This window comes from Salvelinus alpinus, chromosome 26 (assembly GCF_045679555.1).
Source record: "Salvelinus alpinus chromosome 26, SLU_Salpinus.1, whole genome shotgun sequence".
In the NCBI taxonomy this organism is placed as follows: Eukaryota; Metazoa; Chordata; class Actinopteri; order Salmoniformes; family Salmonidae; genus Salvelinus; species Salvelinus alpinus.
The window spans coordinates 9343418-9361351 of NC_092111.1; the positions used below are offsets into that span (position 1 = coordinate 9343418).

The window sequence follows — 17934 nt, forward strand, 5'->3', positions numbered from 1 at the left end:
ACCAGTCTAATTGGAATGAATGGTCTAATTGGAATGAATGGCAGTAAAGGCATAGGTGATGCATTTTCTGCTTTTACATATGTAGGAAAATAAAAAGCATGTGATGTCATAAATTGTGTAATGGGATTTTAGTCAACCTAAAATATTGTCATCTAATAAATAGTTTGAGTTTTATACACATTTTCTGTATAAATATCAGATTTGTTCTTGGAAAGCTGTGAGTGCCATTATATGATACAATATCAGTAGTTGTTGCATTTACTACTTGTCAAGCCCAAATCAAACGAAAAACGTTTTTATTTTTTACAAGCAGGAATGAGAGATTACAGACGGGCCGCGAGCGTCAACACCGTCAACGGCATCATGTGCTTTAAATTAGAAAGCACGTTTATTTTTCTTGCGTCTACACAAAGCAATGCTGGTAAAGTGAGCAGATAAATTGCCAGAAAATAGACGTTGTGCATTATGTCAGGAATTAACATTTATAGTTAAATGTAAAGTTTAGCTGCCAGTGTCAATAATACATATTTGAAAACAATAACTTTATGCCTACCTGTTAATTTCGACACAGGCATATAGCCTAGGTAGGCTATGGCTGGGAAACTAAAGGAACTCTCTCCAAGAGAGAATACTGTTATGTAGAAAGAATGAGACTAGCTAAATTCTTTATAAACCGCTACAGTAGGGGTAGCTACAACTCTCCTTGTGATCCAACATAACAGGAGGCCGATACAGTGGTTCCCGTAGGACATATAAAGTGAGTAAAAAAGGAACACAACAATAATTGACAAGGGCTACAAAGCGAACATAAAAATACAGCCGTTTACTATGGATTCTCACGACATTAAGTTGGCATACTCTACGTAATGTATGTGAATTGACGCGCTCTACTCTCGCAAGCAAATTTTGACACCGTCGACGGGGTAGCTCTGTATGGTGTCGGCTTAAATCCTATCAACAGATTTGAGACGGTGTATGGCTGTGGATTGACTAAATTGTTTGAATGGAATGTTGGCATATTTAGGGTTAATAAAAAAAGATTGAGTCATTCCTCTAAAACTGTCTTGCTAGCTAACACAAATACAGTGCAGGTAAATTCTTCACAATATCTTACCACAGTACTGGCAAACCACGGTTGACAAACTCCCTGACCAATAGGACTGATCTTTGGACCATCATAAGATGGTTCATGACCATTCTAACATACACAATTCCAAATTATATAAATAATTATTTGCATCATTTCTAATCCCCTTTAGATTATTCCCCTACCACCCCTCCTGATTGCACTAAACTAATGGACAACCATAATTCTACTAACAGCTATACAGCTATTTTCACTCACATGTACGGAACATGTAGTTAAATAATTATACATACATACAGTACCAGTCAAAAGTTTGGACACACCTACACATTCAAAGATGTTTCTTTATTTGTACATTGTAAGACAAGACATTGACATTAAAACTATGAAATAACATAAGGAATCATGTAGTAACCAAAAAAAGTGTTAAACAAATCTAAATATATTTTATATTTGAGATTCTTCAAAGTAGCCACCCTTTGCCTTGCCAGCTTTGCACACTCTTGGCTGGTTACTACATGATTCCATATGTGTTATTTCATAGTTGATGTCAATGTCTAGTTTTACAATGTAGAAAATAGTACAAATAAAGAAAAACCCTTGAATTAGTAGGTGTGTCCAAACTTTTGACTCGTACTGTACATTCCTAATTTTCTCTTTCTGCAAATCCTGGATTATCACCCACAGTGGCCAATCCATCAATCATTCTTCAAGCCTCAAATGTCCACAGATTAAACCATCTTTCCAAGTATAATGCCATTTTGCAATTGAAACCCATTGAAAACCTATGGTTTGAATTGAAGAGGGCGGTCCATAAACGCAGACGAAGGATTTCAAGGATCTGGAATGAACGTGAGGAATTCATTTTGACCCCTACCTTTAAAAAATAAATGAATTGTTAAACAAAATCTCATGTGAGCAATTGTATAAAATAATATTTCCCTTTTTTTTTTTTTTATAAACATACAATATAGCTCAGTATTTCAATTATATATTTTTGTCATTTTTGCTCATCTTTATCAAGGGTGTCAATCATTTCGGACTCCACTGTAGTTTGAATTTCGTTAGCCTTGCTTAGAAGGACTTAGTTTCCCCCCGCTGCCCTTCCTTCACCCGACAGTTGACTAATGGCAGATGGAAACTAATTTCACACATATAATAGATGTAGCCTAAAAAACAGATTAAATTCAATAGCCTGATGGGTGACAATATTAGGCTATCAATTGCCAATTGTGAATGAAGGATTCAGCACTGAGCATAGCGCCTCGGTGGGGCTTCGCTCATATGATAACGAGTAATATGTAACGTAACAATTACTATTCTCAAATGTAAGGAGCAATATATAAACAGATTACTTTCATGAATCCAAACACTGATCGAGGACCACAAATCCCCAACATTACAATGATGTGTAATGTAGGGGTGTATAATGTAGGGGACTTGTATGGCTATATAAACACAACTTGTTTTTTTGGTGTACCCTCAAAAGTGTTCTACGGTTGAAAGCCAGGCCACATACTTGACATTTGAATGGCTTCTCTCCAGTATGGATGAGCATATGTCGTTTTCTATCCTTGCTGACATAAAAGCGTTTATCGCATACGGGGCACGGATACGGCCGCTCCCCTGTGTGTCTCCGTAGATGCTCCTGCAGCTCACTCTTCTGCCTACAACCTTTTCCACATTCTTGGCACTTGAACGGCCGTTCTCCAGTGTGTGTCCGGGTGTGTATCCTCAATTCAGCTGTAGATTTGAAACCCTTCCCGCAGAGATCACAGAGGAACGGTCTCTCGCCAGTGTGGATTAACATATGCCTTCTTAACCATACCAACTGAAAAAACTTCTTCCCACAGTCTGGGCAGATGAAAGCGGCATCTTTGTGATGTAACATGTGTTGTTTTAATAGCTCTCTTCTCTGGAACCTTTTCCCACAAGTGGAGCAAGAGTGGGGTTTTCCCTCAACATGACTCTTAGAGTGTGATTGTAGTAGTTTTTCACTCCGGAAACCCTTTCCACACTCGGCGCAGAGGAACGGTTTCTCCCCTGTGTGAATTCGCTCGTGAATAGTTAGGGTATACTGTGTTCGGAATAGTCGCTGGCACACTGAGCATTGGTAAGGAGTGGACTCATTTCTCTGATGTAAGCGCAGCTCAGTTAATGAAACAAAAGTCTTCTGACAAGAAGGGCATGGGAACGGTCCCGTAAATTGATGAGTACGACTGTAGTGGCTCTTCAGGTCCATGCCCCGAGAAAATATCTCTTCACAAAAGGTACACTTCAAAATGTCAGGGCACTTGTTGAGACTTTCCTTTTGGTGAGAAGCAATGTGCCTTACCATGGTTGCTTCAAATTTAAAAGTCTTCTGGCATACAGGACATGCTTTGGGAATTGTCTTTTTATTAGAGGACTGTGCTATAGTGGTGGGAACTTGAGAGGTTGTTGGTTCCTGGGTTGCTGTACTGAAAGGCTGAGGAATCTCATTATTCTTTTCCCTAAGAGCCAGTGACCATGCTGGTCTACTCCCATGTTTGTGACTTCTCTCTAACCGACAACCTCTTTTGCTCTGTTGGTGTCTCTTCCTTTGACTGTGGGATACAAAAGCCTTCAAACATCGGGGACACTTGAAGCGGCTTTTGTCTGGGGCATGGTGGTAAAAATAGTGGCTTTTCAAACTAGACGTTTGTGAAAAAGTTGCATGGCATACAGGGCACGTTTTGGAATTATTTGTATTTACGGAAAGTCCTGGAGTTATGCGGGCAGAAGGGTTTTTTGACCCTAACTCCTTCCTTTTTTTGACGGCTTCACTTGTAGGACAACCTCTTTTGTTACTCTGGTGTTTCTTCAAAGCACTGAGGAAGACAAAACCCTTCAGACAAAGAGGACACTTAAAAAGTCTTCTGCCTTTGTGAAACACAATAAGATGCCTTCTCAACATATACTGAAATTGAAAAGTCTCATGGCATAGATGGCATGTTTTTGGATCAGTACTTGCATTACTGGACTCTCCTGAGATCCTGTCCTTTCCATGCCGGTGTTCATTGACCTCCTGTTTCTCATTGACCTCCTGTTTCATCATCTCCTCACAATCATTCTGCCAATGTTTTTGTAAGTCGTCCGGATGTTCAAAGCCTTCCCCACACTGGGTGCACTGGTGAGGGCTCTGCTCAGTGTGAGTTCTCATGTGTGTCGTCAAATCTTTTGCTTCAACAAAACTCTTCCCACATAAGGAGCATATTTTGGCACGTTTGCTTCTTTTAGAAGACTGCCCCGTGGTATGGGAAACAGGACGAGGATCACCACCTGGTGTTGAGAGGAGAGAAGTACCATTGTTTTAAAGGACACAGAGGATCAAGATGTCACTCTCAACCCAGTTACTACACACACACACACAACTGCCATACATGTCATAAATATATTGTTTAAAAATATTTAAATGTTTTACTCACCTGTCACAAGACCGTTGTCATCAACTTGGGCTTGCGGCATTACGGGCTGAAGTTCCAAATCAGACACATCTTCAACTGCCCGTTTTCTTCCAATATTCATTCGGCTGTCACTTTCATCCCTCTTTCTCTCTTCCGTTTGCTCTCTGGTGGGCGTCTCGTCTTTCCCCTTTCTAGAAACCATTTCCTCATTTAGATGCTCTGACTCGACATCCACAGAAGGCCCTTCATCCTGATCTGAAGACATGACTTCATCGGAAACCTTGACAGTTTCCTTGGAACCAGGCATATCGGGCATGGCGGCGAGAAATGTGTGCAGTTCAGAAAAGAACGGACAGGTCGCTCGGCCACTACTGCTTGGGTTCCTCAGTGCTTGTCTGTAGCTGTGCTTCATGTGCTTCATCTTTGATTGGCACTGCTTCCACGTCCTTTTGATGCCGATGTTCTTTAGCCGCTCTGAAACTTCACTGTACGCATGTTTTTTTCGGTAACTCTGCTCCATCATCTGAAGAACCTGTTTGTTTGACCACACGGAGATCAGTGCTTTCGTCCCCTCCAGGGTCCAGGTCCGTGTATCATTGTCTACCAATGTTGTTGAGGACATATCTTCAACCATCTGTTTGCGACAAAGTTTCCTGGGGGGGATTTTCATCTTGCTGTCACTTTGAGGGCTGCAAAAAGCGTCATCCCTCTTTCCCTCTTCTGTTTGCTTTTTGGTGAGGGTCTCGTCTTTCCCTTTTCTAGAAACCATTCCCTCATTTAGATGCTCCGACTCGACATCCGCAGGCCCTTCATCCTGATTCAAAGACACGACTTCATCGGAAACCTTGACAGTTTCCTTGGAACCGGGCATGTCAGGCGTGGCGGCGAGAAATTTGTGCAGTTGAGAAAAGAATGGACACGGTCGGCTGCTTGGGTTCCTCAGTGTTTCTCTGTATCTCCACTTCAAGGCTTTAATCTTATTGTGACACTGCTTCGTCGTCTTTTTGACACCAAGCTCCTTTAAACACTCCGATATCTCACTGTAAACATGTCTTTTTCTATAGCTTTCCTCCATCTTATGAAGGATCTGTTCATCCGACCATACAGAGATAAGCGCCGTTGTCTCATCGGGGGTCCAGCAGGTCCATCCGACGTCGTCTGCTGTCATCGATGACGTTGAGGACACGTCTTCTCCATCTACAATCTCGACCTGTAAAACATTATAAGCCAACTGATGTTGCAGTCTCTCCTCATAGTTCTTCTCTCCCCATTCTTCGTTCCTTCTATCCGTCATTTCCACTGCCTTGTTAACCGTGTCCAAACTCATCCCCAGCTCCTTCTCTGCATTATCTTGCTCTATCAAAGTGTCCCTTTCTTTTCTGGGTGCACATGTGGCTACAGACTGGCTATGTGAGCGTGCTTCATCAATGTCCATTTCCACCCTCTCTGAGAACGAGTGAGACAGTGAAGAGAGGATGCGATCATCAGCACAAGATGAATGACCTGAAACATTGAGAAAAAAAGTAGAAAACAATGAAATATTTTGTCTTCCTGTGACTTTAATGATATATACTCATTGATTCTTGAAGAATATACATTGCACTCGGAAGGTATTCAGACCCCTTGACTTTTTGCATATTTTGTTATGTTATAGCCTTCTTCTAAAATTGATAAAAGTTTTTTCCTCATCAATCTAAAACACAATACCCCAAAATGACAAAGCGAAAACAGGTTTTAAAACCTGTTGAGGATAGGGGGCGCTATTTACACTTTGGGGGGAAATCGTTCCCAATTTAAACGGCCTCGTACTCAATTCTTGCTCGTACAATATGCATATTATTATTACTATTGGATAGAAAACACTCTCTAGTTTCTAAAACCGTTTGAATTTTGTCTGTGGGTAAAACAGAACTCATTTGGCAGCAGACTTTCTGACCAGGAAGTGGAAAGTCTGAATTCGATGCTCTGTTTAAGCACCTGCCTATAAATGGGCATGATACGTATGACTATACGTCATACACCTTCCCCTAGATGTCAAGAGGAAGTGAGAGGAGAAAGGAGTTGATTATCTTGGCCTGAGATGGAATTAACCCTCTTGGAATGACGTGTCCTCCATTTTTTGTTTTCTGCAAGGCGCGTGGAGGGACCTGTAATTGCCTTCTGAAAAGCTGTCTTTACAGGCGAATACGATCTCCGGCTTTGATTTTATTTGATACATGTCACAATATCATCGTAAAGTATGTTTTTTCAATATAGTTTTATTAGAATATTGATATTTTTTCGGGACGTTAGGCGTGTTGCGTTGTCTGTGTTTGTTGACGATGGAAAGCTACTTGCCACTTGGCTAGTGCGCTTGCTAATTCAAGAGGGACAAAGGACATTCTAAAACCAAACAACGATTGTTCCCGACAAAGGACCTCTTGTACAACATTCTGATGGAAGCTCATAAAAAGTAGGACTCATTTTATGATTCTATTTCATATATCTGTCGAACTGCGTACTATTAGTTTTGCGCTCAGGTTTTGGTCACTATCTCGCCATAACCTAAGCCTTATGTCGTAAAGAAGTTATTTTTTAGAATTCTAACACTGCGATTGCATTAAGAACTAGTGTATCTATCATTTCCTATACAACATGTATTTTTTTGTAATGTTTATGAATAGTTATTTGGTCAGAATAGGTGAGAGTCTAATAGAAATATCCGCACGTTCTGGGAAAAAGATGCTACGTTAGCACAGTGTGTAACCACTGATTTCAGCTCTAAATATGCACATTTTCGAACAAAACATAAGTGTATGTATAACCTGATGTTATAGGACTGTCATCTGATGGAGCTTATCAAGGTTAGTCAAAAATTATATATCTTTTGCTGGTTTGTTACGATCGCTAACGTGCCTATTGCTATCGCTAACGTGCCTTGATGAATGAATGCGGTAGTGTGGTAGGCTATTATAGTAAGCTAATATAATGCTATATTGTGTTTTCGCTGTAAAACACTTAAAAAATCTGAAATATTGGCTGGATTCACAAGATCTTTGTCTTTCATTTGCTGTACACCATCGATTTTTCAGAAATGTTTTATGACGAGTATTTAGGTATTGCACATTGGTGTCTGTAATTACTCTGGCTGCTTCCGTGCTATTTCTGATGGTAGCTGTTATTGTAGCTGCAATGTAAAACTGATTTATAGCTCAAATATGCACATTTTTCGAACAATACAGATTTATTGTATAACATGTTATAAGACTGTCATCTGATGAAGTTGTTTCTTGGTTAGTTTGGTTGGTTCTTGGTTAGTTAGGTTGGCTTTGTGCATGCTACCTGTGCTGTGAAAAATGTCTGTCCTTTTTTTGTATTTGGTGGTGAGCTAACATAAATATACGTGGTGTTTTCGCTGTAAAACATTTAAAAAATCGGACATGTTGGCTGGATTCACAAGATGTGTATCTTTCAAATGCTGTATTGGACTTGTTAATGTGTGAAAGTAAAATATTTCTAAAAAATATATTTTGAATTTCGCGCTCTGCCTTTTCAGTGGAATGTGGGAGGAGTTCCGCTAGCGGAACGCTGGGGCTAGACAGGTTAAGAAATTTCAGCAAACGTATAAAAAAAACGGTAAACTGAAATACTACATTTACGTAAGTAGTCAGACCATTTACTCAGTACTTTGTTGAAGCACCTTTGGCAGCGATTACAGCCTTGAGTCTTCTTGGGTACAATGCTACAAGCTTAGCATACCTGTATTTGGGGAGTTTCTCCCATTATTCTCTGCAGAGCCTCTCAAGCTGTCAGGTTGGATGGGGAGCGTTGCTGCACAGCTATTTTCAGGTCTCTCAAGAGATGTTCGATCAGGTTGTCCTGAAGCCACTCCTGTGTTGTCTTGGCTGTGTGCTTAGGATCATTGTCCTGTTGGAAGGAGAACCTTTGCCCCAGTCTGAGGTCCTGAGCGCACTGGAGCAGGTTTTCATCAAGGATTTCTCTGTACTTTGCTCTGTTCAACTTTCCCTTGATACGGACCTGTCTCCCAGTCCCTGTGGCTGAAAAAACGGGTGTCAGGTTTCCTCCAGATGTGACACCTGGTATTCAGGTCAAAGAGTTCAATCTTGGTTTCATCAGGCCAGATAATCTGGTTTCTCATAGTCAGATTCTTTAGGTGACTTTTGGCAAACTCCAAGCGGTCTGTCCTGTGCCTTTTACTGAGGAGTGACTTCCGCCTGGCCACTCTACCATAAAGGCCAGGTTGGTGGAGTGCTGCAGAGATGGTTGTTCTTATAGATGGTTCTCCCATCTCAACAGAGGAACTCTGGAGCTCTGTCAGAGAGACCATCGGGTTCTTGGTCACCTCCCTGTCCAAGGCCCTTCTCCCCCGATTGCTCAGTTTGGCAGGGCGGCCAGCTCTAGGAAGAGTCTAAAGGTATGTTATTGCTTTGTCATTATGGGGTATTGTGTGCAAATTGATGAGAAAAAAACGATTCAATACATTTTAGAATACGGCTGTAACGTAACAAAACGCTTAAAAAGTCAAGGGGTCTGAATACTTTCGAATGTGGGGTGGCATTGTAGCCTAGTGGTTAGAGCGTCTGACTAGCGTTGGACTAGTTGCAAGATCGAATCCCCGAGCTGACAAGGTACAAAATCTGTCGTTCTGCCCCTGAACAAGGCAGTTAACCCATTGTTCCTAGGCCGTCATTGAAAATAAGAATTTGTTCTTAACTGACTTGCCTAGTTAAATAAAGGTTAAAAAAATAAAAAATGCTTTTTTTAATCCATTATTTGTAAACATACTTGTAAACAAACACTTTATAGCCTCAACATGGTTAAAATTATAATTTTGGTATCATGGATGGTCAGTCCTTGCATCCATAGCGTCGTCTACGAATATAAGTGGTTACATTTCTCCAGCCCTATCCCTCAGATGTTTACCAAATCGATACCTTGAAAATAGAATAGTTTCCTTTCAAACAATGGGAGCATCTCTGCAAAAGTTCCCGTCCAGTGTTGCAGGTTTAAATGTAATACAACGTTTATTTTCCACTTATGAAAACAGAGCTGGGAAAAAAGCCTACCATTAGAGAACAAATGGCCATGGCATGTGTGGTGCTGGAGGAGAGTCTTCAAAGGCTGAGGTTGAGTCACAGACTGTGCACACTCCTTCAGCATAGAGGGGGCAGGTCTCAGCCAGGATGCAGTCTGAGAACGGGAGGTGGTTTTAAAATGTGCAACAAATTCAATTGACCAAATAACAACAAGAACATATGGTACACTCAGCAATATGACAACATCAATTCAAAAATCAGTCAAAGTTGACACCGCTGGCTCTTCCCAAATTGCTCATACCTGTTGAAATGTTGGTGTTGGGAGCAGTTTCTCCAGCCTGGAGAGGAACTCCCACATCAGAGTCTGCAGTGCCGTGTCATACATGGGGCCAAATTCCCCTGGAAAAACTTCCTAGAAGAGTTGAGTATAACAGAATAAATAAATGCATTCTTAATTGAGTGGGAGGCATCCTATTGACATAATTAGTAACTATACAAGTCCACTCAATATTAGCTAATGCAAGCTGAGGTTCAGCAGTACTGAGTAAGCCAGTAACAAGGATTTCAATGGAATAGGATGTGGAATAGATTGTGCATACACACACTGCTGTTCAGTTCACCTCCTTGGTTTAAATGTCAGTTTAACAGAAATACTGTTCTCACACCAACCTGGAAGAAGTGGTCCCTCTCAAGTGGGTCATCTAGAAGAGTTTGGACAAGTTCCAAGAAGTTTGACTCTGATGCCTCCACCTCTGTATCTATCTACAGCAAGTATACATAACACAGTTAGTAAATTCACCTGGCCGGTAGAGTTACAAGTCTTGATCCCAGAGTGGCACTCACCTCCTTTTCTCTATGAGTGATGATGCAGGTCCTCATCCTGCTCAGGTGTGGCTGGATGGTCTCCGGGTCGGCTGAATGATCAGAGCGACACAACTCCAGAACCAGCTGTCAACAACAAACAGGTAACACTGAAACATTTTGGACGCAAACCAATCTGGCAGTGAGTACGATATAGGAATGTTCTAGTATGTGCTACATACTATAAAGTCAAAGCCTGTATCAAGTGAAGCCGTGTCACTCAGTCGCCATATTGGCTACGCCCACACGGCGCTTGTTATCATGAAAAGACCATAGCTGTTTGGCTAACACGGAAACTGTGACAGAGGGCATGATCAGAGAGAGCAGCAAAAATGATTGGTTACGTGGGACTAGCGCAACCTTCCTGCTGCAGAACCCATTGTAAATGAGCTATATGGTATACCTCCACTTAGTACCAAAAATATATGGTCTAGTTTTAGGGGCCCTTACTGTAGAGGACTCAACAATGATCATGGTGTGTGAAATATCACGTTAAACATTGATTGGACATGATTCCATTTGAATTATTTGTGTACTTGTTTGACATTTTATTGCATTGTTAGGAGCAAGTAACATAATGTATGCAATTTGCTGTACCCACTATAACATCTTCTAAACTGATGTCATTTTCTCTATTTTTACCTTTATGGGGAGTCCCATTGAAACCAAGGTCTCTTTCACAAGGGAACCCTACATGCAGACAATGTCACCTAACTGTCTACCTCAACCATACCCCTCTTAATTTCTCACCTGTGCTCGCAGCCCCATGATGAGTTGGACTTTCTCTCTGTAACTCATCAGATCGGGGGTTATCTCCAACACGGTGGTTACAAACTCCTCCACCAACCCGTAGTCCATTGTGTCTCTGCGCTGAACAACTTGCCATAGAGCTGCGGACACCAGCCGCAGTGGAGGAACCAGAAGACGCAGAGACGACAGAGGAAGAGGACGACCTGGTAGGAAGGAAACACTTTGTTGACGTTCCAAGCCACCTTTATTGCGATTGCGGACTATCAGACTTTTATAGGTCATGTGGTTTTGTTGCTGGGTAGGCTAATGTGGGTGGCAGTAGTATGGAGCGAAATACCTGCCAAAAGGTTGAACGTATGTATCGTTAGGATCGTAAGAAAAGCCATGCGTGAAACGTAAACGTGAAATTTTATCTGTGAACATACAAACACCATGTTACGATTACGGACTAACATTGTAGTCTTGAACAAATCTTGTGTTGCAATTCTGACATATACAATAATACCTTTCAGAGTTTGGGCAGTTTCGTCTCACCAACAACAAAAAACGTACACCAAACGGCCTGTGAGGGGTGCTACGCGAACAAACATAACACACGAGAACAAGCATAACGCAGTATTTATAAAAATACGTAGACATCCCCATGCATGCACCTTATCAAAATATGACTAATTCAGTATTGCACCACCCCATTCTCTGGGCTCTGTCTGCAATCATAACCAGTAGTATCTACCAGGAATAATGAATCATAACCAGTAGTATCTACCAGCAATAATGAATCATAACCAGTAGTATTTACCAGGAATAATGAATCATAACCAGTAGTATCTACCAGGAATAATTAAACATAACCAGTAGTATCTACCAGGAATAATGAATAATAACCAGTAGTATCTACCAGGAATAATGAATCATAACCAGTAGTATCTACCAGCAATAATGAATCATAACCAGTAGTATCTACCAGCAATAATGAATCATAACCAGTAGTATCTACCAGCAATAATGAATCATAACCAGTAGTATCTACCAGCAATAATGAGTCATAACCAGTAGCATCTACCAGGAATAATGAAACATAACCAGTAGCATCTACCAGGAATAATGAATCATAACCAGTAGTATCTACCAGCAATAATGAATCATAACCAGTAGTATCTACCAGCAATAATGAATCATAACCAGTAGTATCTACCAGCAATAATGAATCATAACCAGTAGTATCTACCAGCAATAATGAATCATAACCAGTAGTATCTACCAGCAATAATGAATCATAACCAGTAGTATCTACCAGCAATAATGAATCATAACCAGTAGTATCTACCAGCAATAATGAATCATAACCAGTAGCATCTACCAGGAATAATGAAACATAACCAGTAGCATCTACCAGGAATAATGAAACATAACCAGTAGTATCTACCAGCAATAATGAATCATAACCAGTAGTATCTACCAGGAATAATGAAACATAACCAGTAGTATCTACCAGGAATAATGAAACATAACCAGTAGTATCTACCAGGAATAATGAAACATAACCAGTAGCATCTACCAGGAATAATGAAACATAACCAGTAGTATCTACCAGCAATAATGAATCATAACCAGTAGTATCTACCAGGAATAATGAAACATAACCAGTAGTATCTACCAGGAATAATGAAACATAACCAGTAGTATCTACCAGGAATAAGAAAACATAACCTGTAGTATCTACCAGGAATAATGAAACATAACCAGTAGTATCTACCAGGAATAAGAAAACATAACCTGTAGTTATGGTTTGGGGGCTTATGTAAACTTATGAAGGGGAAGCTCCAGATAGCCCAGAATAAGTTGATCAGGGTAGTTTTGAAGGTGAGTCCACGTACTCACATAGGCAGGAGCTGCTTTCAGGAACTAAACTGGCTGCCTGTTGAGGCTAGGGTGTCCCAGATTAGACTAGGTTTGGTTTACAAGAGTATTTATGGTCCTGCGCCCAGATATCTAAGTGATTACTTTCCTCGTGTTAGGGATACACACAATCACAGCACCAGATCAGGTGTTGCTGATGTGTGCTTATACAGGTTCAGGAGTAATGCTGAGAAAGGTACTTTCTTGTATACTGGAGCCTCAGAATGGAATGAGTTGCCTCTGCCTATAAAAACAACGTCCTCTCTGGACAGCTTTACAAATAAAGTAAAAATATGTTTGATGTCTTCTGTACCCATATGAATAACCCCTATGATGTAACTGGAATGATGAGATAGATGTTCTTCTTTTATGTTTTTGTTTTATTATTTCACTGCCATACTGTGTTGGATATTGTATAGCCATCTTGTCTCAAGAGGACCACAATGGAAATAAGTCCCAGACTTCATTGTGTGTTATCCTCGATTATTTTATTAATGTGCATGTATGGCTTTTAAGTTTTATGTGTGCTTGTTTTTTTTAAATGGTCGAATTAATAAACTAAACTAAAAGTAGTATCTACCAGGAATAATGAAACATAACCAGTAGTATCTACCAGGAATAATGAATCATAACCAGTAGTATCTACCAGGAATAATGAATCATAACCAGTAGTATCTACCAGGAATAATGAATCATAACCTGTAGTATCTACCAGGAATAATGAAACATAACCTGTAGTATCTACCAGGAATAATGAAACATAACCAGTAGTATCTACCAGGAATAATGAATCATAACCTGTAGTATCTACCAGGAATAATGAATCATAACCAGTAGTATCTACCAGGAATAATGAAACATAACCAGTAGTATCTACCAGGAATAATGAATCATAACCTGTAGTATCTACCAGGAATAATGAAACATAACCTGTAGTATCTACCAGGAATAATGAATCATAACCAGTAGTATCTACCAGGAATAATGAATCATAACCAGTAGTATCTACCAGCAATAATGAATCATAACCAGTAGTATCTACCAGCAATAATGAATCATAACCAGTAGTATCTACCAGCAATAATGAATCATAACCAGTAGCATCTACCAGGAATAATGAAACATAACCTGTAGTATCTACCAGGAATAATGAATCATAACCTGTAGTATCTACCAGGAATAATGAAACATAACCTGTAGTATCTACCAGGAATAATGAAACATAACCTGTAGTATCTACCAGGAATAATGAAACATAACCAGTAGTATCTACCAGGAATAATGAATCATAACCTGTAGTATCTACCAGGAATAATGAATCATAACCTGTAGTATCTACCAGGAATAATGAATCATAACCAGTAGTATCTACCAGCAATAATGAATCATAACCAGTAGTATCTACCAGGAATAATGAATCATAACCAGTAGTATCTACCAGGAATAATGAATCATAACCTGTAGTATCTACCAGGAATAATGAATCATAACCAGTAGTATCTACCAGGAATAATGAATCATAACCAGTAGTATCTACCAGGAATAATGAATCATAACCAGTAGTATCTACCAGGAATAATGAATCATAACCTGTAGTATCTACCAGGAATAATGAATCATAACCAGTAGTATCTACCAGGAATAATGAATCATAACCAGTAGTATCTACCAGGAATAAGAAAACATGGAACCATAATAGATGTTTGGTGAATCTATGAATTATGTATGGCCACTGGAGTCTTTGACACTCAAAATATATTTGAATATTTTGATATTTATTTCATCACAAAATTTTGCCAAAGCATATTCTGTAGGAGGGGTCAATATGAATCTAAAATAATTTGACATGATTTATATCAATCGGGTCATGTACATATGGACTTTGAAAATAACATGAGAGAGGTTAAACATAGTCTGGCATAAGCTTATTCCCACACTTTACAATAACTCTGTTGCAGTGGTCTTTAGGTAGTCACCGTATAGGCTATTCCCTCCATTGACACACTGCTGCCCAGTTAAAGAACTTGTGATCTCCATGCAGCACCACAGCACCATGCGCCTTCGGAAAAGCACCTCTTCTGGAGGCATGCAGTCATAGAGTCATTATACCCTAATGTAGGACTATTTCCCTACTAGCCAAATAAAGTGCAGAGCATGCGATCTTCAGTTTCTTGGCAATTTCTTGCATGGAATAGCCTTCATTTCTCAGAACAAGAATAGACTAACGAGTATCAGAAGAAAGTTCTTTTTGAGCCTGTAATCAAACCCAGAAGTGCTGATGCTCCAGATACTCAATTAGTCTAAAGGCCAGTTTTATTGCTTTTTTATTAAGAACAACAGTTTTCAGCTGTGCTAACATAATTGCAAAAGGGTTTTCTAATGATCAATTAGCCTTTTAAAATTATAAACTTGGATTAGCTAACACAACGTGCCATTGGAACACAGGAGTGATGGTTGCTAATGATGGGCCTCTCTACGCCTATGTAGATATTCCATTTAAAAAAATCAGCTGTTTCAATCATATTCAATCAAATGTATTTATAAAGCCCTTCTTACATCAGCTGATATCTCAAAGTGCTGTACAGAAACCCAGCCTAAAACCCTAAACGGCAAGCAATGCAGGTGTAGAACTACGGTGGCTAGGAAAAACTCCCTAGAAAGGCCAGAACCGAGGAAGAAACCTAGAGAGGAACCAGGCTATGAGGAGTGGCCAGTCCTCTTCTGACTGTGCCGGGCGGAGATTAACAGAACATGGCCAAGATGTTCAAATGTTCATAGGTGACCAGCAGGATCAAATAATAATAATCACAGTGGATGTCGAGGGTGCAACAGGTCAATATTAACAATGTCTACACTGTATTTCTGATCAATTTGATGTTATTTTAAAAATGGACAAAAAAAAAAATATCTTTCAAAAACAAGGGCATTTCTAAGTGACCCCAAAGCTTTTGAACGGTAGTGTATGTTCAACCTTTTGGCAGCTATCTCACTCCATACAGTGGCCTAGAAGCTTGCCATCTATAGAACAGTTTGTTACTACTTCTACACTGTCAGTGAAACAGAAATGAGTAAACTACATGAAAGAAGGTAACTAAAATAAAAAAAATAAAAAATAGCTTACATGGATTTATTTGACACTCCTCAATATAACAACTAACCTATACTGCAGTCAATTTAACATAATGAAGCTTTGGTTCAGACAGTTTGTTTTATTTATTTTTTATTTTTAAACCTCCCCACCTTGCCCAAATCCGATTTTGGGGGGGGATAACAGCAGGGCCCAGTTTCTTGAGCAAGGCACTTAAACTCCCCCAACTGTTCTCCATCCAGGGGTGCTGCACACTGTGCCTCTCAACATGTGTGTGTGTGTGTGTGTGTCTAGGGGATATTGGGAAAGACAGAGGACGAATTTCCATTTCAACTAAACTTGTCCTCCAGCCAGCGCTCTCTCTTTTGAACCTATATATGGTCGCCATTAAGCCTGGTTACATTCTTTAGACAGGCAGCACAATTCTGATCTTTTTTTCACTAATTGGTCTTTCAACCAATCAGATCAGTTCCGTAAAAGCGCTACTGTGAGAAGAGCTGATGTGATTGGTGACAATATCAATTAGTGTGAAAAAATCTGAATTGGGCTGCCCATCTAAATGTATCCTTAAACTCTTGAAGACGATGATCGGTGTGACAGGGTTACACAGGCAACCCAATTTCTTACACCAATTGGTCTTTTGATCAATCACATTAGGTCTTTTTTACATCAATAGTGTGACACTGAAAACTATTCATTTCAATTTACTTACTATTATCTTCCTCATCGTCAGTTTCCTTAGACTCAGGCATGTCAGGCATGGCGGCGAGAAATTCGTGCAGTTCAGAAAAGAATGGACACGGTCGGCTGCTGCTTGGGTTTCTCAGTGTTTCTCTGTATCTCCACTTCAATGCCTTCATCTTGTTTTGACACTGCTTCCACGTCCGTTTGACACCAAGGTCCTTTAGCCGCTCCGAAATTTCGCTGTAAACATGTTTGTTTCTGTACGTTTGCTCCATCTTCAGAAGAATCTGTTCGTTTGACCATACGGAGATCAGCGCCTTTGTCTCCTCCGGGGACCATGTCCATCCGACATCGTCTGCCAATGACATTGTTGATCTAGTTTAGTTGATAATAGCCTACAGCAGCTAGTAAGTTAGTACAAGGTTAATATTAGTGGTAGTACCTAGCTAAATTCAAAAGCTTCGGTCGCCTGAACAGTGGACTACTCCCTCTTTGGCTGGCTACTTCCAGACGTGACGTATTGACGTCATCTACAAGGAACCGTGGTCGAGTTCCAGGGGGTCTTCTTTGCAGTCGTGCTGCGTGTTTGAATATTGCCAAAAATGTTAGAAATTGAAAGGAATACGTACTAACTTACCGAAGCAAGTTCGATTTAAATGTCTCTGTAAAACAGTCCAGATGATGGTATCAATGTCTGCACACGGAGTTCAATTTGATCATAATACATGTATTCTATAGAAGTGGTGTGGTAATTCCATATTTCAGACATTACAGAGAAGCATGTCTATTTATTATTTAACTAGGCAATTTTATATTTATGAAGTACTTGGAAACTTTAATGAAAGAGTGCCTTCATGTTCCATCATAGACCTATGAATAAAAATGTTTACGCAAGAAGGCTTACCATTTGTCCTATGGTTTAGTTATCAGTGGCGGACTTACTATCAATGGGCCTCGTGAAAATGATTATATATTTTTTAGGAATCCAGTCTCAATTTACTGTTGGTAGTAGAATACACAAGGTTGCAATTTCTAAATTGGTAGTGCATCAGTAGTTGACAGTCACTCAGTTAGCCCACATCAGTTAAAATGTTATATATTCCT

At 39.9% G+C, this 17934-nt stretch overlaps 1 protein-coding gene across 1 annotated transcript; it reads right to left on the bottom strand.

Annotated features, from left to right (window-relative positions):
* Positions 1-279: 279 nt before the first annotated feature.
* LOC139554642 (uncharacterized) lies at positions 280-17340 on the bottom strand. The gene is made up of 8 exons (XM_071367623.1): positions 16859-17340; positions 11160-11362; positions 10392-10496; positions 10218-10310; positions 9850-9960; positions 9579-9702; positions 4534-6015; positions 280-4387 (listed from the first exon to the last, which is right to left on the bottom strand). The coding sequence occupies exons 1-8, from the start codon at positions 17196-17198 to the stop codon at positions 2487-2489; spliced, it is 4359 nt and encodes a 1452-aa protein (XP_071223724.1). The 5' UTR covers positions 17199-17340; the 3' UTR covers positions 280-2486.
* Between the last annotated feature and the right edge of the window lie 594 nt (positions 17341-17934).

Coding starts and splice junctions, on each gene's coding strand:
- LOC139554642 (XM_071367623.1), bottom strand. CDS start 17,198: ATGTCATTGGCAGACGATGTCGGATGGACATGGTCCCCGGAGGAGACA. Junction 10,311..10,391: donor TCACTCATAGAGAAAAGGAG/GTGAGTGCCACT, acceptor TACTTGCTGTAG/ATAGATACAGAGGTGGAGGC. Junction 4,388..4,533: donor TGACAACGGTCTTGTGACAG/GTGAGTAAAACA, acceptor TCTCAACACCAG/GTGGTGATCCTCGTCCTGTT.